The following is a 21496-nucleotide window of genomic DNA, read 5'->3' on the forward strand; positions in this document are numbered from 1 at the left end:
CTTTCCAGTTGTCTGGAGAAGTAATTACCCCGGCGCGATAGCATCTTAGCAGCTTATCCTCCGGCGGCCCCTCTATCCAAACGCCAAAACTTGTGGACACGAGTCGAATATCCCCTGGGAAAAGCAGGAAAACGGCATTTTGTGTTTTTTCCTTGGAAGTTACTCTCAGCTCGTCATAAAAGAACATTAGTAACGATGAAGATAAATAGCACCGATAAAATAGTATAAAGGGGATTACTGTCGTGTTATTATTCATATTAAAAAAACGCTGTTTGTTGGCCTGGGTGGAACCGATTAACGGCGCTCCATTCAGTCGAATTGGGAATCATGATTTGAAAATCATTTTGTTGCAATACGAGCATGGCTGTGAAACAAATGAAACTCTTACATCAAGGGATAAAAAAAGTGTATGTTTAAGTTTTGCTGTTTTACTGTAACAGCGCATTTAAAAAAAAAAAAAAAACTATGATATTAAAAATTAGGCTAAATTTACCAGAGGTGAAAAAGGTGATTAGCTGTCTATCTGATGAGACAAAGGCTTTCTTTAGCCATTTTTTTTTTTGCCCCCGCCCCCCAACTAAACATCTCTGCCTGAAGCTTTGGTGCATTAATGCAACGGGGTTAACAAGAAGCTTAATAGTGTAATCCCAATTCTGTCTGGCATACGCGCGGCGTCCTCGAGGCGGAGGTCGAAGGTCACGAAAATCCCTCTGACAACTCTGCGAAGAGCAATGGGAAGTTTGTCAAAGTTTGCGCCGGGACCAAAAACTCGACATTCCCCATTGGTGACCTCGCCCCCATCCGGCAAGACCTCAGGCTCAGACGCTCCTCTCTCCCTCTCTGTCTGTCTGTCTGTCTCACGTTCTCCGAGTTGTGACCCACATCCATCTCTCAGGCTAATCCTTTTGTTTCCCAGCAAAGCCCGCGAGCACCTAACCGCATCTAATCCGCGGCGGCGGCTTTATTCCGGCATTAGATTTCATCTCATCGAAGCGCCTTTCCTGATGATCGCCTTGTTTCCCCCCTCATCAATCGCTTCTCTCTGAAAGGGAAGGAGGTTCAGGCGGTTTTTACGGGGAAGTCAAGCCTTCTCGGCAGAATTCCCTAAGCCGTAATACAAGTACTAAAACAAATAAATACGGGACATTACGGAAAGTTGATTTTTTAACAGCTTGCTCATCTGGACGCCGATTCATAAAGTGCAAAATAGCTCCAAGTAAATCTTGAATTTCTGAAAATGCGCCCGAGAGAAACAACGTAGCATCTGACTCGGAAGCTCGGCTGGGTCGAGATCCGGAGTCACTCCGAGCTATGACTGATACACACGGACACATAAATCATGCAAGGCCCGCGTCACCGATGGCTGACTATCGCACTGTCGTGTCAGAGCCTCAGGGTAAGCAGAGCTGCACGGAGTTTTGGCGGCCGGACCGAGTGGGTTCTGCTAAACAACGCTGACTAGATTGCTCGGTGCAGCTTTCAGCAGGGTGGAATTTGGGGTATTTGTGTCTACATATTTATGAAATATACATCTTATAAGGAATACTTCCTATAAATAGAAATTTCTCTTGTTCTTTGTTGTTCTTGTTCTGTATGTCGTACCACGGTAGCACCGACTGCCGGAGGAAAAATGCCTCATTTTTACACACTTGGCCAATAAAGCCGATTCTGATTCTGATTTGTCCACGTGCAAAACACGCCGTCAGTGGCCATGCTACACTAAAAACTCTTTCATAAATGGATAAGTAAATTTGCAAGGAACACGGCAAAAACTGGCTTTTTATCATCCTCGGTCACTGCGATTTGACGGGCGCGCGCATGCGCCCGCGTCGTCGCACTCGCAAATCCCCGCAGTCGAGCACGAAAAATCACGGGCGTAGAATTTGTTACGAGGAGAAATACGTACATATTGAAGGACGTCGCTTATTTTGTGTAGTCTTGATCAATGTTCCCTCTAAACTGTGGACCTTTCCGACCTATCAATCACTCGTGCAATAATAGCCAATCAGACAGCTGCATTGTCTGCTGCAATGCTGGTTGTCAGTAGCGTGCGCTTGGAAAAGTTCATGTTACCAAGGAAATGGTCCTCAGATGCGCTTGGAGAACATGCAATTCTGATGAAAGATATCCTGCTAGGTTACGATTGATTCATTTTCCAAAGCCTAAAACACAGTTGACAAAGTGTCTGCGATGGATTAAGGCTCGCAGAAAAGCGCACGTCCTGCTCCGTTCAAAATCTGAATTCCGTGTACATAAAATGGTTGAGACTCTCTCGGACAAGTCTGACGCATTTGGCAAAAAAACATACCCCAATATTATCCGGAATACGCGATAGAGAACTGACTTCAAACATGTTCTGTTCGATCGCCATTTTGAAAGCCTGTGGGACGTGGCTCGGGGGGCGGAGCTTAAGATCGCCATTGGAAAGGTCCATCGCGCACACAGCAAAACCGATCCAGCGCAGTGAATCACAGCCTGACACAGAAGCACACGGTCTCCAACGAGCTGCTGCTCAGCCTCCTTCTACTTCCTAGTTTACCTGACACCGCCCCCCCCTCCGCTCTTAAAGGGGTACACTCATAATTACAAAACAGAAAAAAAAAAAAAACACCCGTAACTATATATCTGAGGGCACGACCGACCACACCCGTACAATTTTTCCAAATGTGAGTGACCGCATCCTGTTTAGTCAAATTCAAACCATTCGTCATCTCCCTGATTGTTCAAATGATTGCGGAGTTAAAGTACGCAAAGAAAATCAGACTTCTCCAACCTTTCATTCTTTTGCAGGAGGAGGCGACGTCTCCCGAAAAGCAGCTCGGGCTCGACTCTTGACTCATTCCGAGTTCAAATCTATTTTCTAACCTTCCCCGCGTGCACCTGCGCTCGTTAATGAGCCTGCAATTTCCTGCACGGCGCCACGACGAAGCGGATGTTTGTGCTTGAAAGGTCGGATAAATCCAAAGTCAAGCCGGGAGAAAAAAAAAAAAAAAAAGTCTGACATTTAATTAAAAGGAAAAAAAAAAAAAAAAAAAAAAAAAAAAAAGTGAATGGAGGCTTTCGTGTACGACGCTGAAGAAAAATGAGTCAACTGATGTCGGCGCGGATGAATGAATGAATGAATCGTCATGATTCGCAGGTGGGAAGAAGTGCAGATTTTTTTTTTTTTTTTTTGAAGAAAAGATTCCACACTAGGACTTGGGTTTGAGTTCCGCCGCTACAAGAGGTGGGAGTGCCCTTGAGCAACTTTGGCCCAAGCCTTCTCTGAATCATTTAGCTGTCCACTGGCAAATTTAAGAGGGGCTTGCACATGTGTACGGAAGCGTATGACTGCCACACCAAAAAGTAAAAAAAAAAAAAAAAATCAAATCGTTTCACATTATGTGGTTGATTACGTTATAATGTGAAAAGATTCACATTATAATGTGAATCGTTTCACGTTATACCGTAGATTCGGTTCACATAACGTAGAAAATATTAAATAAATTTCACCCCTCTTTACCCATTATAACGTGAAAACGATTCACATAACGTGCAATTAAGCACATTATAATGTGAATCGTTTCACATTATAATGTAGATTCGTTTCACATAACGTAGATACGTTTCACATAACATAGAAGAAATTTAATAAAAACATTTCACCCCTCTTGACCCATTACACATCATGTGAATCGTTTCACGTTAAAACGTAGATTCGTTTCACATAACGTAGAAAAGATTAAATTTCACCCTTCTTTACTGATTACACATCATAATGTGAATGGTTTCCACATTATGTGAAAAACGATTCACATAACGTGTAATTAACTACATTATAATGTGAATTGTTTCACATAATATCGACTCGTTTCACATAACAGATTCGTTTCACATAACGTAGAAAATAAATTTCACCACTTTACCCATTATAATGTGAATCGTAACCACATAACGTGAAAACGATTCACATTATCACGTAAAAACGATTCACATAACAACATGTAATTAACCACATTATAGTGTGAAACAATTCACATAATGTGAAAGGTGCCTTTTCTTGTGTGTGTGTGTGGCAGCAACACGCTTCCGTACGTGTGCTTTATCGAGGCCACTGCAATATTACTATTACAGGGCAGCGCGTTACTGACGAAGAATTTCATTCAGCCCCTCTTAGTCATTTTCCAAAATAAGTCATTTCTGACAGCTTGAACACACGAAACAGCTTGAAGCCCTTTTTATTTTTATGATTTAAAGATTTGCCAAATTGCTGTTATTTGCAAAATGGCCCGAGTCGAGTTGTTGTGCAAGTCGGGTCACGCATTTCAAGGCGCCGCTACACTTTTTTGTTGCTGCGAGGAACCTTAAAAAGTAGTTCAGGGAACAAAAAAAAAAAAAAAAAAAAAACTCCCCACTGTCTACAGCTGGAGTTGAAGTCGGATTTCACCTTGAGGAACGCTAATCAGTTTCAGACATCAAAATGAAATGGAAAAAAAAAAAATAAAAATAAATAAAAACTAAATATCCCTTCCACCTGTAATTGCTGTTGTTGCCACCACACAAGACAAACCCCAGCAGCTCCCCCGACAAAAACAGCTGCACGGCAACAGATCTGACAAAAAAAACAAAACAAAACAAAAAAACACGCCATCGACTTGGCACTCGGCTCAGTGCTGAAAAAGCTTTTCCGACACGATTCATCTGGTCTTAAACACCCTTAAAAATACCACACCCCATCAGCAATCAACACTAATATTTTCCATCATTGTCTTTATAATTAGTACGACCTGATTTAATTTGCGCTGCAATCTTTTTTTTTTTTTTTTTTTTTTTAAATCCAAATTGGACACTTAGGAGCCTGCGGGGATTGCGAAGACAACAGGAAGTCAGTGTAATGAGGAACGCCGGCCCCGCTATATTATTGTGATTATTTTTCTCCGCTTTCATAAAGCAAAAAGGCGAAACCTGCACATTTCTTCAATATTCGTTTTAATATGAGAAACAAATAAGGCCAATAGGTCAGGCTACTGATGTATCAATTGTATCATTTCAGAAACAACCAAATGTTTTGAAATTATAAAAAAAAAAAATAATAATAATACTACCATTGTCATATCTCCTTTTTTATTGCTGAAATATTTGCTACACTTTAATTCCACAACATCATTGTACAATGCTGCATTACACTATTATTACAGTAAACCACATTTCTTTGTAACTTACCTAAATATGGTTTCTTGCCCTTTAGAGTGATAATTATAGGCCCAAAAAAACCTTAAGTACACTTTCAAGTACATTTTGCTTTGAAGGGGTAACAGTTGACATTATAACAAACAGTGTGCCCACTTGGCAGTCACACGACATTAGTCAACAAAAATGGTTCTTCGGTCTGCTGCGCGGTTCTCAACATTAAACAGGAAATAAAATGGCTTTCCTTGTCAACAGGACACAGATCATAACTTAATATTCTGCCCGTGGTTTGAGTTTTCCCCCGATAAGCGGGTCATTATGATATTTTAGAAATTGCAACCCTCAGCTTATTTCACGAGCCAGGAGTCCTTCAAAAATAAAGTAGCGTAATTCCCGGCCTACAGAGCTCACCCGGTTATAAGCCTCACCCAGTACATTTGTAAAGGAAATACCATTTGGTACATACATACGCCGCAGCCGTGTAAAAGCCGCAAGTGCCCACATTGAAACACGAGATATTTACAAAGAAAGACTGTACACAGAGTTTAACACTAGTGCTGCGCTAACGCTAACACCAGCACTAATGCTAACATGCTAACGCCGCTCTAACCCATATGCTAGCACCGCGCTAACAAGGCAGGTTAAAAAAAAAAAAAAAAATACATACCAGTAAAAATCACAGACACGGCAGTAACACGCTAGCGCACCGCTAACAGAGCCGGACCGGTAAAAGTCAAAAGCCGGTCTCACTCTTACCTTTTCCGCTCGAGTGCCCCCTTGCGGCCGCTAGAAAAAAAATGCACAAATTAGCCGCATAAACCGCAGGGTTGAAAGCGTGTGAAAAAAAGTCGCGGTTTATAGCCCGGGAGTTACGGTACTACTTGTACTACGACTTGTCTGACTGCTAACAAATCTGAACCAGCTAAGCTAGACAGCTGGGTAAACATTATCTCCAGTTCATGTCTGGCATTCATCAATGCGTACTGGCTTGTAAATTTACGAGATCTGGCTTTTAAACGCACTGGTTTGGATCAAATTGTTCAAGTCGTTTTGGGTAAAATATTTATGGACATAAATAGCCTTAGCATGGAAACACTACACTCCTCTTCCAAGTTCGCTGTTTTGATCAGGACTTGAAGAGTAGAATTGCTTGGTCTTTGAGAGTAGAAAAAAATGCATTGGAGGGAAAAAAAACCCGAGGTCGTCACCTCAATACGGGATGGTGGGCATCAGGAGCTGTTGCAGACATTGCCGGTGAAAGGTCCGTCCAGAGAATCTTCATCCAGTTTGTCACATACGAGCTATTCTTTGCGCAACGTGCCGGCAAAAAGATTTTCCAATGAAGAAGTGTTTAAAAGTGACAGGCTGCGTCAGAGAGGATCTGCGTCCTCGGGACTCACGGGGGAGCTCAAAGCGAGTTCGTGCCACACGGGTTGAAAGTTTCCGTGCTGTTGCTTTTAGGCGGACGTCAGCCGACGGGAGAGCGGACAGTCGCCGGAGCAAAATGTTCCGCTTTTGCCCGCTCGCCGCGCGGCTAAGTGACGGGATACGTCCAGACTGAGGACGGCCGCTGCAGCCTGCAGGGCCCGAACGCGGGTGTCCGCCGAGGGGGCTTTCGCTGCATTTGGTTTTTTTTTTTGGCCAGGTGTGAGAGAGTGAGGAAAATTTCTTTGGCCGTCAATCATAACGTCACTGATTGTGACATCACCGACCGGGGAACCGCTTTGCAATAGATTACTTAAGAAACAAGCGAAATGGACGGAAATTGCCCCCACAAATCAGGAAAGATGACCTGGATTTCTGTTTTTCCTCGGTGTAAAACTGAATTATTGCTTGCAGAATATCTTTCGCAATGCATGTTGAAAACTGAATGAAGCTAAAAAACAGTTTAAGGGGTTAATATTATGTTGCTTCCGATATTTAAAATACAGAATTAGCTTTTTGGGTAATATATCGTCTGTGCTTTCATCCTCAATCAGGCTGTGCCAAGGTGGAATTTTAACATTGTACACCGTCTGATCCTGTACTTTGTACTTTTTTTTTTTTTTACTCCAAAAAAAAAAAAAAGAGAAAATCTCAGCCATTTTCACCACTTTTTCTTCAATTATTCACATACCGGGTGTCAGGTAAACGAGGAAGTAGAGTGTGTGACCCGAGCAACAGCTGTTTTCCTCTGCGCCGAGAGTGCGCAAATGCGCAGCTTAGAGGGAACATTGCTTGGATATTCATATTCGATATCCAAGTTATATTAGCGGGCCATCATTTAAACCATATAAAAACATAATATGTCAGATTTGAGAATCCATTTTAAACTGCGCTGTATTTTCCATCATCTGAAAGGAAGCATTGTCATTTTTTCACGATTTATGTGATTTAGAATATGCGACGAGGGCTAGTGCCAAGGTTCTGATGGCAAAAGGGTAGCGTGGGGGAGTGGAGGAAAAAAAAAAAATTAAAATCAGCGCAAATGTCATCTCTGACATCCTGACTCCTCATTAAATCTCTCGAGTCAGTCACAATGCGCCCTATGGAGAGATGCATTATGCAAAAAAAAAAAAAAATATATATATATATATATATATATGAAATCCAAAGCTCTCCCTCCTGCGACTTGATCTCATCACAGCTAGATTTTTTTTTTTTTTTTTAAATAAATCAAGGGTGGAAAATAGAACTGATTCTTGAGAATATGTAATATTTAGAATCATAGCCCATGGTGTCAGCTAATGTACCTGGGGGAGGAGGGAATGGCGAGCGGTGATGAAGGTGCTGGTGGGGGAGGGCGAGGCGATGACGATGATGAGCTTCCCATCATCAAGCCAAGCGAGTCCTCTGCGTGGCGGACAATAAAGTGCCTTGTAAACAGCCGCGCGTCCAGGAATAATGACTTGACGGAGGCGTGCTGGGCTCGCGCGTCTGATGGCGCCGATGACCCGTTCCCCGTTAAGAGCTGGAATGGGGGGCAGCACGTCTCCCATCAGCTGAGAGAAGACGAGAGGAAAAAAGGGATGAGTGAAAAGAACGCAGAAAATGAGAGGACGCTTCGAAGTGTGCTTTGTTGGCTCACGCCGAGCGATGACTTACAACTAACCGCTGAGCAATACCAAGAAGTACAAGATACTGCGTACTCAACTACCGTAATTTCCAGCCGATAAGCCGCCTCTTCTACACACGCTTTCAAACCTCTGTCTTATGCGGCTAATTTGTGCATTTTTTTGCAACGGCCGCAAAGGGCACTTGAGCGGAAAAGGTAATAGTGAGACCGGTGGAATATATGTGCCGAGGAAGTGACTTTTACCAGTATGTTGTTTTTTTTAACCGGCCCTTTTAGCACAGTGCTAGCGGGTTGCTGCTGTGTTACTACCGTGTCTCAGTGATTTTTACCGGTATGTATTTTTTTTTTTTTAACCGGCCCTGTTAGCGCCGCGCTAGCATTAGCGTCACTCTAGCGTGCTGCTGCTGTGTTACTGCCGCATCTCAGTGATTTAGGTTTTTTTTTTTTTTTTTTTTTTTTTTAAACTGGCCCTGTTAGTGCTGTGCTGCCGTTGTTGTTATCTTAAGCTAAGCTAAGGTATTAAAACTTTGAAAACTCTGTGTACCGTCTTTCTCGTGTTTCAATGTGGGAACTTGAGGCTTTGACACAGGTGCAGCTTATGTAGGTACCAAATGGTATTTCCTTGACAAAATGTACTGGGTGAGGCTTATAATCAGGTGCGCTGTGTAGCCCGGAAATTACGCTACATAAATGTTTCCAAAGATTTACATTTACCGCGTGAAAGGCCTTCGAAATTTGAACGAAATACAATCTCATGAGGGGAATTTTATACCGTGACAAGCATTCTAGTTTGTAGGTACTCCTGTAGTTGTTTGCGCCCCACCCCCGCACTTCATGTTCATACATCTCAATCCTGGTTTACTTTACACCCCCACAAATCCGCTCGCCAAAGCAAGCTGGAGCCGCGCTTCCCAAAACTTCGAAGCGGCCGTGTTTTTCCCGTCTGGACTGGAATCCACAACAACTTATCTAAATGAGGCATAGTAGACGCGTGACATAATCACGTTGAAGGGGATGTAAGAAGCCTGCCAGGAACATCGCTCCTAGCAACTCCTGTGTGTTGCATTAGTGATGATTTAGCAGGAAGGCTCCTCAGGCCCCCGGATCGCTTCTCCTGAGCTGTGGCCAATCCCAGAAAATCCACCCCCACCTCCCTAAAAACGAACAAAACCAGGCCAGCGTGTGCATAAACACACGTACACGGGTGCTTTACAGACTATTTGTAACCTTCCACTCGCAAAGCCCACCTCCTTTTTCCAGTTTCCCCAAAAATAAATATAGGTCATTGCGGGACTAAAAATGGCAATCTGGGCTTGATGCTTGCCAGAGCATGAAATAGACTTCACAGGACGTCCACCAAGAAATTTTTGCTGTTGCCCGTTCCTCATCACGCCCCTTCGCTGTAATCTAACATACGCCCTTCCGCATCCAGACTCGCGCAAGCCCGCCGACCTGAATAAGATATCAGCGGTGTGCCAGGTTTGGCAACGTGACAGGCGAGACGCGCGCATCCAGATAATATGGCGGCGGAACACTCCCCGACAATGATATCCACCTCTGCCTTTCACACTTGCGCCGCGCTGATAAGCACAAACCCGGGGGCGGATTTCAAAATGCGGATCCCGGAAGCGCACGCCGATACGCCGTGATTATTCCGGACGTGTTTCCACCAACGCCGCCATGTGAACTTTGTAAACCCCAATCGCCGAATTGCGCAGTTAGAGTTTTTCGACATCCAATCCAAATTTTATCAGATAAATATTAAGTAATCGATGTCTTTTATGCAGTGTTCCATCCAGAATCCTCGCATCTCCGAAATGACTGCTTTACAGAAAATTACCCGCCACCAAAAAAAAAAAAAAAAAAAAAAAAAAAAAAAATCTAACACTTTATACTCCCATTGTTGCGAACAGACATTGACAGCACCTCCCCAAAAATGTGTTCAACCACGTCATTTTTCAAAATGCGTAGAGGCTAAACAACTGTTAACAATTTTGAAGGCCTGGATTTTCATAGGTTGGGTTGTGCAAATGTTGCCGAGCAGACCGAGGCTGTTATTATTGCCTTGAGTCGGTAATTAAAGCCTGCGTCGAGGAATACGCCTTGCCATTGAACCCTTATTACAACTTCCAAAACGCTTGGCGTGAACACGCATAGTTATGATCACTACGAAGAAGACGGAGTCACAACCACGTGGAACGGCGCATTGACGATGGGAAAATAATATCCGAGTTACGTTTTTTTTTTTGTATTTTAAGTCTGTGGATGCACAAAAACAGGGGAAAAAAAATGGAGGGCGAAAAAAAGTCATCCAAAACTGAACCGTACGAGAAATAGGGCAAATGAAAAATAAAGTATTAGGGACATTGTTTTGTTTTTTATGTTTGAGGGGTCTCGGATTACACAGAAAATCAGTATGCGTGCACCCAGTTCAACAGAGTCTGGGGAAAAAACTGCAAATCTTGGCTGAGATGGCAAGTGTGAGGCTAACTATTATACATCAGCAGATCAATATTTTGTCCCACATCGTGCTAATTTACACTAAAGATCAAAACTGTAGCTAATAGTAACTCAAACGGGGACATTTTAGCAGTTCTATTTGCTTTCCGTGCACTCAGCAAACTTTTGAGTCTCAAATGACTTTTTTTTTTCCCCCCAAGCATTCTCACCTACCAACCGAGTCTTAATGTTTAAAATTACCACGGCCGTGTCCTAAAATTGCCTCATGTTTATTTAAACCTCAAGGGCAGCGGCGAGGGTGCGCTGCTGTGGTGTTTTTCCTCCATCCAGCCAAGTGACCCTGGAGGCATTCATCAGACCAGTCCGAACATTTCTTAGAGACTTAGGGGAAGTAAAAAAAAAAAAAAAAAAAAAAAAGGGGGGGGGGGTCGGTTGGAACTGCGCTTACCACACAGGGCGTGATGTCAGGCGCTCCCCGCAAACCAGAGGGTGCGTCCAACTGAGGCAATTACAGGAAAATTTCCTTTCTGAAACAGCAAAAGACCACATAATGGATGATAGTGGAGTCTCCACGCCCCTGTGTTTGTGTGTGTGTGTGTTGTGGGGGGGGGGGGATGAAAGTAACTCGTTTAAAACTATTTTCTACAATTGTCACGCACGACAGTCAAACAACTGAGAATATGGTCGCACCAGGGCGGGCTCTCATTTACTGAGAGTTTGAATGTGATTGGTTAATTCGGAGCGCACAAACATGCCCCCACCCTAGTTGTTAGGCTCCGCCCCTTTAGCTACAGTTGCCATGTCACAAGTGTTCAAAATGGCGATTGAACATGTTTGAAGTCAATTCTCTACCGCGAATTCCAGATAATATTGGTGTGTTTTTTGCCAAATGCTTGTCCAAGAGAGTTCGACAGAGAGGTCTCAACTATTTCACCCAAGGATATGTACACGGAATTAATGTCAGAGTTGCAGCGAAACGTTGGCGATCGACGCCTCACAAACTTCATATTGAAATCCAAAAGGATAAAATAGTGGAATGGTACTGCGCATGTAAAGCAGGGTGAGTACTTTTTACTTCGAAAGATCACGAGTAATAGCATTGTAGTCTTTAGAAGTGAAGGGCGTATTCATTTGACTTGGCTCGTAATGGAACCCAGTGCCGTCTTAAAAGTCTGACGTGATAAAAACAGGCAAATAGACATTTCTCTTGCATGACATGGCACAGTTACGTATCAATCCGACTTTTCGGCATAAAACATTACACTTCATTCACCAGGTCAGTGATGAAAGTTGTTCTCCTGCACTGATAATTCAATCAAACTCAAAGAGAAGATACTTCTCCCTCACTTACCTTCAAAAATACAGCCTTCTGTTAGTCGATATTGTCCACATTTAGTTGTACGCGCGTTCTTCCGCGAGCCTTAATCCATTGTAGACACTTCAACTGTGTTTTAGGCTTTGGAAAATAAATCAACCAGGCCCGTTGTGACCTAGCCGGATATCTTTCATCAAAATTGCACGTTCCCCAAGCGCATCCGAGGACCATTTTCTTCGTAACATGAACTTTTCCAAGCGCACGCTACTGACAACCAGCATTGCTTGTGGGACAATACGGCGTGAGGGGCGTGTCAAGCCAGGGGTCAAAACAATGCGGCTATCTGATTGGCTATTATTGTACGAGTGATTGACAGGTCGGAAAGCTCCATTGGTTAATTCGGACCGCACCAACATTCCCCCCCAGTTACGAGAGGGGGTCCACAGTGGTGAAACCGCATTTCAGTTGTTACTTTCCCTTTTGAAAAGATGTATTTCCCCCCCAATTGAGTAGTGTTAGTAGTATAGTAGTAGTATACAGTACCGGGCCGTGGATCAATTGGTACTGGGCCGCCGAAGAAATAATGAAATAGTTCCGTTGCATTCATTATCCAAGTCTGAACAATCTTTTATTTTGAAAAACCACTGGATACTTTTGGTTACATCTTGGGTCACTTAAGCGCCAAAATCCCCCCACAACCAAGCAAAATGGGTAAAAAATACGTTTTTGGAAAGTTAGGAGAAAGGCTCGGTGAAGAGACAAAAGAAGAGCGTCCAACTTTCAAGAAAAGAGTTATTAACAGCATCAAAACACACGGCCGACGCTTTGAGGAGCATTTTGAACGCGGAGTGAGTGTTTGAATTACAAGAGCCGCTGCAAAGATTTCAATCAGAAAAGTCGCCACCGCCGGGAGCGCATTCATTCTCCCAGCTGGTGCACAATCCCCTAAAAGAGCTACTATAAACCTGGTATTTTAACAGGGATGTGTAGACTTTTGCAAGCACTAGATATTATCAGAGTTTGAGATGGGCAAAAACATAGGGGGGTAAAAAAAAAAAAAAGTTTTTCCATTTACTTCTCAAATAGTCGCTGCCGTCTGGTTTAAAGAGCGACTCAAGTGTGAGAAAACGGGAGGATTTCAGCCAGAAGCGGGCCAAAGATGTGAAAGATCAAAACAGGAGGCGGCGGTGGCGGAAGAAAAGCGGCCAACATCTGACTCGTTGGATTCAATTTCACTGTGAAGTGCTGCCAAAATGCTTCTACTCGAATGTGAAATCGTAAAGCAACAATCAAGACAGAATCAAGAAGCGTGCGAACACAAGTCTATAATTTCTATATATAGATATCTTCTTTTATTTCAATAATTAAATCCACTAAAAGTTGTAAGTACAACTTTTGAATGAAAGGCACAGGAACAATCAGACAAGGCTGATATAATACTCAAAAGGAAACTGACAGTACAAAAGTGGACAGTTGGTCGGACACGTACAAACTTCTCCAAGGGCGGGTGGGGTGGGGAAAGTCACCTCCCCGGGTCGCAGGGGAACGGATCAGACGACAAAGAGGCGTGTTTAAAAAGCCAGGAGCCAAACCTTTCCAAAAAAAAAAAAAAAAAAAAAAAAAAAAAAAAGAGTAATAATTTTCCCCATTTGTATTGCTTTTCCAAAAACAGTCACGGGTGACGGCATCTAGAAAAATGGATCCGTGTCGGACCCGCGCTACGCGACACTCCAATGGGCACACGTCTGATTCACGACATCGAGGTGGGGGGAGGGGGGCTGACGAGAAACGAGACAGAGAGCGCCTACGGTGAAGGGCGAGGTGGAGAATGGTAGGGAGGCGAAACGAGAAACTTTAGCGTGCTTACGCAAACGGTGGCGTTCGTTTGCTCAGGTGGGGGAGGGCGGGGTGTCTATTGTCACGTGAAAGTCGAAAAACAAAACGAGAAAATAATGCATCAAAAATGGTAAGAACTGGGCCAGAATGGGTGGAACCAGTACGACCGCACACAAGATTGTGGATTGATCATTTCAGCGTATTGGAACACTAGTTGCCAGAAAAAAAAAAAAAAAAAAGACCACGTCTTCACGTATGACATTACGACACAACGGGACCAGTTTTACGACTCCACAATTTAGACACACTATGTGCCTCTAAACGCTGCTGTTTTGATTAGCAACAGTCAAATGTACTCTGAGCTGTACCCTGTAATGTGAATTGCGAGCTCTGTTACCAAATACATCAGATGAATCTCTGCCAAGACTGAAAACTCTGCCGTCCTTATTGTGGCGATATATCAGGTATTTACAATATGGATTTATGTATATTTTTCCAGACCCAATTTATAATAAAGCATAAGAAAGACGCTAGCTGGAGTAGCATCCATATTCATAGAGATGTGCTTTCTCGCATTCATGCTCAACATTTGAGACGGGCGGCAAAGGCATGGGTTTTCCCACAACTTTTAAGACTCTTTAATGTCCTTTGCCATCAGTCAATGTTGGCAGGATTGTTAACAACACTCTGCCAACGTGTCCAGTTAAAAAAGCATTTTCAGTTTACAGGGACTGTAAAGCTTTTAGCGGCTTCAAATAAGAGCTCACAAGTTGCCAGGAAAAGACGCCGTCACTTTATACAGTACTACAAGGGCAGGGAACTTTTGCCCAGTCATGGAAAAGTCTTTTTACAACATTTTGTTTTAATGCCTGATACCACTGACGGTATACTTACCTGAAGAATACAATGAACACGACAAAAACACAGCTGACTCCCCAAAATTTAGTCCGTTCTGACGGTTAATTCGAATCCAAGTGATTTTGGTTCAGAAAACCATTAAAAATGACGATTTATCAGCCGTTTAACACTCACTCTTGTGAGACATTTCTTGTTGTACTTATTATATTTGTTCAAATAAGTGTACCTTTACTTGAGTCAGGCATTAAAAATAAGACAAATCTAATTTTTTTCCATGACACCATACTCCGGGGGGTACCTCAGGAAGCAGCTGGGTCGAAATGGTTTCTAACAATTTGCGTGAACGGAGAATGGATAGCCACCATGACCTGAGGTAATAACGGTTCCAACATTTCGTCTTTGTTCCAAGTAAATGACACACCTGTCGATGACAGGGCTGGCCACGATTTTGCGGAAATGGTTAAGTAGTTTAAAAAAAAAAAAAACTGTAGATGTATTTTAGAACAAGTTTACAAAAAAAGGGGTTCATCACTTTGCACTGTCCTTAATTTCACCGTCAGCCTCTTTGGTACATCGCCGTTATCATCGACACAGGAATGTCTACCGACCGCCTTTTTCCTATGTGGGCATCTGCTATCCGCACTGATTCCTATTATTGAAGGGGATGGTAGAAAAAAAAAAAAAAAAAAAAAGATGATTGCATCAACAGTGACAGACCCTGCAAAACGATGTGATTGATTGGAGCAGCGAACTATTAAGACTCATTCAAGCTATCACAGAGGGGGGCCATCTCAGGTCCACCTGACAACGGAGATTCATGCTACCTCTGCATTCCTAGCAGCATGCTACGGAGAGGGGGTGGGGGAACAAAAACAAAAAAAAACGGTGCAGCAAAACTGTAAAAGGCACCGATCGACAAATGTAGGAGTGAATGAAAGATGGGATGAACAAATAAAATCTCAAGGGCAAACTTTCCTAGGTGTTTGATTCAGTGTTGTGGTGAAAGAATGATGAAATGAAGCGGCAAGATGGGGGATGAGAGTGTTCTTATGGTTGCGGTGGGGGGGTTGGGGGTCAGCGTCGCTTGGTCGCACATGTTGCATTAGCCTGCGTGCAAAGTGGTCGCTCCGAGAACCCCCCACTATCCCTTGAAAGATGGCGCAACCATCTGAAGAGGTTGCTTGCGATTCCTATCCTGCCCCCCCCGTCTGCATTCTGGTTCCCAGCAGAATCTCATTAGTGGCCCACTCCTATTTTCAGGCAGCAGCAAAGTCACTCAGTCAATCGATAAAACTGAAGGATCTTCCTAACGCAGGAATTCAGGACGCCTTCCTGCTCCTGTGCAAAAGGAGTGCTAATGACATCAAGGATCTCAAGAGTTTGGAGCTTCTCAACAGGTCCAAGATCCAGTCTCTCGGGCGCGTCGGGCTGACGCCAACTCCGTTAATTACCTGGCCGGCGAGGAGGCGCCCGACAGCCGCATGAGGTACTCGCGCAGTTCCTTCGCCGCCTGAAAGCGGCCGTAGCGCTTCTTGGGCTTTGTGCACTCGTCTAGCAGGGCCTCCAGCTGGCCGTCTTTGGCTACGTTGGCGGGAGGATCGTGGAGGAGGCCCCCGGTGGTGCCCCGCCACGTGGCGTAGCGGGACAGCAGGTTCTGGCACACGGCGTAGTAGTTGTGGTCCACGGTGACCCGGGAGCACAAGGAGTCCTTGGAGAACGACAGGCAGGCCTCGCGGTCGCACTCCTCAAAGCGGCTCTCGTACCACACGTCGTAGCTGTCCGGCTTGTCTGCAGGGTGAAGACATGGGACTATTAATCTACTCACAATCGTCGCACATTCAAACAGGGAGAATATACACAAACGTATCAATAAACCTTTTCCACTGAAGCTTTATGAAATGTCTGAACAACAACAACAACAAAACAAAAATCTGAAGAAATAGAAATGTGCGCCGCTGTCTTGTTTAAACCTTAAAAAAAGGCTACAGATCTCAGCAGGTATCCGAATCATTTTATTTTTGTTCGCCGTCCAATTTTTGTTTTATTTTATCTGGTTTTATTGCAATTGTGGTTTTAATCAATATCCCATCACTTATTTTTATTTTTTAAACAAAAATTTGAAGTGTTATGTGGTCCCTTCTCTGATTCCACTGCTGATGCTTATAAGATTTTGCCACGGTTACCGTATTAATTTTGACATCTGGGTATGTTGTACAGCAGGGGTGCCCAGACTTTTTTACCCCAAGATCTACTTTTCAAGCAACCAGTGTCTTACGACCTACCGACGTGGGGGTGATGATGATGCTCCCAAACTGTTTTAAGGTTGTTTTGTTGCCTCCTATATTTAAAATGCAGAATTAGCTTTTTGTGCACTGTATTGTCTGTGTTTTCATCCTGGATCAGGCGGTGCCAGGGTGGAATTCTAACATTTCACACCATCTCATCCTGAACTTTTTACTTTAGCTTGAGACCAGACCTTTCCCAGTCAGAAAAGAGAAAAATCTCGTCCAGTTTAACCACTTTTTTTCGAATATTCACATACTCCGACAGTCATTTCATCTTAAAAACAACAGCATTTGTTTTTTAACTTTCTCCATTAATATCAAAAGTAAACATAAGCAGCATGTCTACCTCGTCTTTGCTCTACGTTGCCCAGACTGTGTTGCTAACTAAAGCAGCGGTGGTGGACGCTGTCATTATAACACACATTGATGGGCTGCGTAAGTACTGTAACATTTGTAATTCTGTGTACGTCTTTAAGAGCGGGGGTGGGGGAGTGTAAGGTAAATTAGGAGCAGCGGTCGTTGTTAGAGAAAGTTCCTTGTGTTGCCTAAAAGAAACCAGTGGCTTCTTTTCATTTTTTTTTTAAGCGTACGTATGTGAATTGTGCATCCCTCACTCAGTGAACCACATCCCGTGATCGACCAAGACTGCCTCGTGATCAGTTAGACGCATTGAGCACCCCTGTTGTAAAGGTCCCGTATCAGTCTGAATGGCGCTATTGTGTCAACACTAGCATACACTGTCAGCTGGCAATACCAAACCTATTTTCAATAAGATCACATCCAAATCGGACCCAAACCTAAATTTAACAGAAATTCCCATTTTTACGTTCTGAAACGTGTTCTTGTTCAGTCGCAGCTTACCAAGTCTGAATGAAACCTTGTGCGCGTGTAGAAGTTTGAAGGTGAAATGAGATGTCAAACCAAAGTTTCCTTGAGATTTGATGCAAATTTGTCACGTTTATTTAAATGTCACTTGCTCAGAAGCCTAATCAGTCCAATTGAATCAACTGTTTGTAATTTGTTGATTCTGTAGGATTACATTTTGGGAGAACTCTGCATTCTCAGAGGATTGCTGAACACAAATGCAATTAACTTTCCAACTCGACTTTCGTTTTTTTTTTTTTTTTTTTTTTTTTAAATCGAGGGGAGGAAAAAAGAAGCTCAGAAGTCCAAGGTGTAAGCTTTCCAGACGCCAAAGAGACAAAACGGAAACTATATTTGATCCCAAGCGGCCAAACAACCCATCTAACCTTTCCATTTGGCGCAAATGCACCAGACTCAAGATTTACTAAGCAAATAAAAATTCTTTCTCCGGCTTTTTGGGTCCTGTTTTTCTCTAAAGGGGAGATTGGTGCAGGGGAGGATGATGCCAAGAAAATAAACTGGGAATGACGAGGAAGGGAAGGGGCGGAACTGAGGGGGACGTTGCGCGAGTGAGCGGACCCACCGGATGATGCAAACGCATACTCGGGGCGTCAGTGTTAATACACGTCTCATTGCCTCATCACAGCAAGTCAATCAAATCATCAAGTGCTGCCCTGCGAGCAAAATAAAGTCCACGTGCAGCTCCCTCCCCACCAAAACAGGAGGGGCGTATCAGCATCAATCAGCGAAGTTGATTATGATAAATCACACGAGCGTATGAGCATGACACACAAAAGATGTACCCTCATGCGTCAAGGTAAGGCAACAACAATTAAAGTTTCTGCATTGCACCTCGCCATGACTGTCTGAAAAGCAGCGTCAAGAAAGTAGCATTCTTCTTGGCCACAATGACACACACAAGTGAAGCCGTAGGAAAGACTACACAAAGAAGACAAGGACCAGAGATATATATATATATATATATATATATATATATATATATATATATATATAGATATAAAAAATGGTGGGAGCAGACCTCAGAACACAAAGGAAAAGAAGCTCATCACTTTCTTTTTGTTCAGCTCACAGTGCGGGCCGCAAGTATGACGAAACGTCAAATTTTCCACAAGCAAAGAAAATTATTTTCACTCGAAATGGACTGGAGAACATGAGGTATGTGTGCGGGAGGTCACCTTGTCTCTTATTTCCCGCGGACCCTTTCATGGAAAAGAACATCATTATTGTGGCTCTTACAAGCCCGGCTTGTCGCTGGGGTGGAAACCTCAAGAAGGTACCGTTTGGGCACCCTTGACATTTGCAGCTTGGAGAACATCTGTACTTTAATAATCCGGGAAAAAGTACAAAAACACAACCTTACTCGGGGCTAAATTAAGGTCAATAACATGTTATGGTGCATTCCTTAAATTGGAATGTTATGAAAATAAATACTTTAGAAAAAAAAAAAGTTGATTCATATTTTGTCAAGATAAAAAGTTATCCTGACAAAAATAGTACAGTATTTTTCCACCATCAATTCTCAACATGATCAGTCACTCACAGATGAAAAATGTACGGGTGAGGTCAGTCATGCCCGCAGATAAAGTCGCGGGTGTGATTAGGGATGGAATCTCAAGACCAGAGATAACTGACTAACCCAAGCCAACTATGAACTATAAATATGAAAGGTCGCTTGCAACTCTTTCATTTTTTTTTTTTAAACCCACGATATCCCTGTCTGTTTTTCTAGGTGTAAAACTGGATTATTGGTTGCAGAAAATCTAGCAATGCATTGTTGAAAGCTGAATGATGCTCCCAAACAGTTTTAAAGTTAATGTTATGTTGCCTGTATTTAAAATACAGAATTAGCTGTTCATGCACTGTATTATCTGTGCTTTCATCCTCGAACAGGCTATGCCAAGGTGGAATTTTAAGATTATACACCATCTCATCCTGTACTTTCTACTTTGGCATCAGACCAGACCTTTTGTTTACTCAAAAGAGAGAAAATCTCATCCAGTTTCACCACTTTTTCTTCTATTATTCACACATTTTTTTTACTTTTACCATTATTATCGAGCGTAAACACACGCAGCATGTTTACCTCTTTTTAGTCTACGTTGCCCAGACTGTGTGGGTGGACGGTGTTTGTAATTATGAGTGTATCCCTTTAAGGGCCAAAGGGGGGCGGAGTCAGGTGAACTCGCAGAAGACCGTGTGCTAAATTTTCCGCAAGTGATTTTTCGTGCTCGACTGGGCAGATTTGAAAGTGCGGTGGGGCATTCGTGCCCGTCAAATCCCAGTGACTGCATTATGATATATGGGACCGATGTAATTTGGAGGAGGGGTGTGCGGGGGTTAGTGGCCGAATGCCCTTTGGATTAAGGTTCCAAAACCTTCGCAATTAGTTGAACTCCATCATAATGAACGGAGTCCACTGCAGTAATGAACTGTGTAAAACACCCTCGATCTAACGTGTTTGATTTAACTTGTTTGATTTACAAAATCAATTGGCCTCACTTTAGACTGATGACACTTTCTCACCAGTCACTTTGGATCTCGAGCACTAATTGTGAGTCATTGGATTGTGTGAATGTCCTACGCCCGCCTAGCGCCTGCCTGTGAACTTGGAATAGTGATTACTGCCGTTGTGTCTCGCACATCCTCCGTGCTGAGCCGCGACATTTGGCACGCGCACAAACCGAACTGGGCAAACAGACACAATGGAGGCCCAATAAACAATCCTTGACGCGCTGGCGCGGGTAAGCAGCTTGAGTCGTCGAGCTCCTGATGCATCTGCCAGACAGCGTGCCTAAAGGCAGGATTGAGTTTTAAGGCAAGTAAAACACACAGCGTGACAGCGTGGAGAAGTTGCAGCTATCGGCTATAAAAAGGTAGCAAATACACTTACGGGAAGGGGGGGGGGGTGGTTTGAATTGACCATAATTCATCACAAGAGTCTGCTTTTATCTGTAAAAGTATATGCGATACAAGTCCACATATTCTCTTGAACACATACACAAAACCCAGACAACACCTCATATCTGTCACGGGGAACGCTGGTGTAGCCTTAGTATCCCTCGACACAACAGTCCATCATTTTAATAGGATTTCTGGAAAAAGGGACAAATCAAAAAGAAGTGACTGGGTGGTCCTCCCTCTCTGTGATGTAGCCCTGGGAAGGTTGACCGAGGGGTAAGGATCTGTCACACAGCATGTGTGATTTATAGCTCAGTCCTTGTTATGAGGTTTATCTCAAGAAGGTTGGGGGGGGGGACAGCTCATTATTGGGGGACCATCTTTGTTTTGATGGGGATGAACATGTTTGAGGGCAGAAGAACCACTGCTGGATGAGGATATTCTTAGAAAAGGAGGTTTGGACCAAGCAGCAGCCCCTCCCTGGAGACTTTCCAGAACAGCTATGGCGTCTAAAAAAAACAACACTTAATAGGTCGCCTACACAATAGGGTGCAGCGTTTTACATGGATAGTGCAGGCTTTGGTCCGTGTTTGATTGAGGCGCTCTTTTGACAAAGGGGTATACTTTTAAATCCCAGAAGCACAATCATTATTCGTTATAGTTACCCATGACAGAGAGTTTCATCATTTTACTGTTGATATACCAAGCATGCGCATAGGAAGAATTACTATGGCA

The 21496-nt window shown here is 43.4% G+C and overlaps 1 protein-coding gene across 3 annotated transcripts in view; it reads right to left on the reverse strand.

The window, feature by feature from the left end:
* Positions 1-13325: 13325 nt before the first annotated feature.
* Positions 13326-21496, reverse strand: part of dipk2ab (divergent protein kinase domain 2Ab) — a 29896-nt gene continuing 21725 nt past the window's right edge. For 2 of the 3 annotated variants that reach the window (XM_061805731.1, XM_061805732.1), the window contains exon 4: positions 13326-16481. In XM_061805731.1, the coding sequence (XP_061661715.1) occupies positions 16141-16481 (341 nt within the window). In that variant the 3' untranslated portion in view covers positions 13326-16140. Of the gene's footprint in view, positions 16482-19561; positions 21271-21496 lie in introns of those variants that run through there. The other variant, XM_061805733.1, reaches the window with a different exon arrangement.

Source organism: Syngnathoides biaculeatus, chromosome 19, assembly GCF_019802595.1.
Source record: "Syngnathoides biaculeatus isolate LvHL_M chromosome 19, ASM1980259v1, whole genome shotgun sequence".
Classification (NCBI taxonomy): Eukaryota; Metazoa; Chordata; class Actinopteri; order Syngnathiformes; family Syngnathidae; genus Syngnathoides; species Syngnathoides biaculeatus.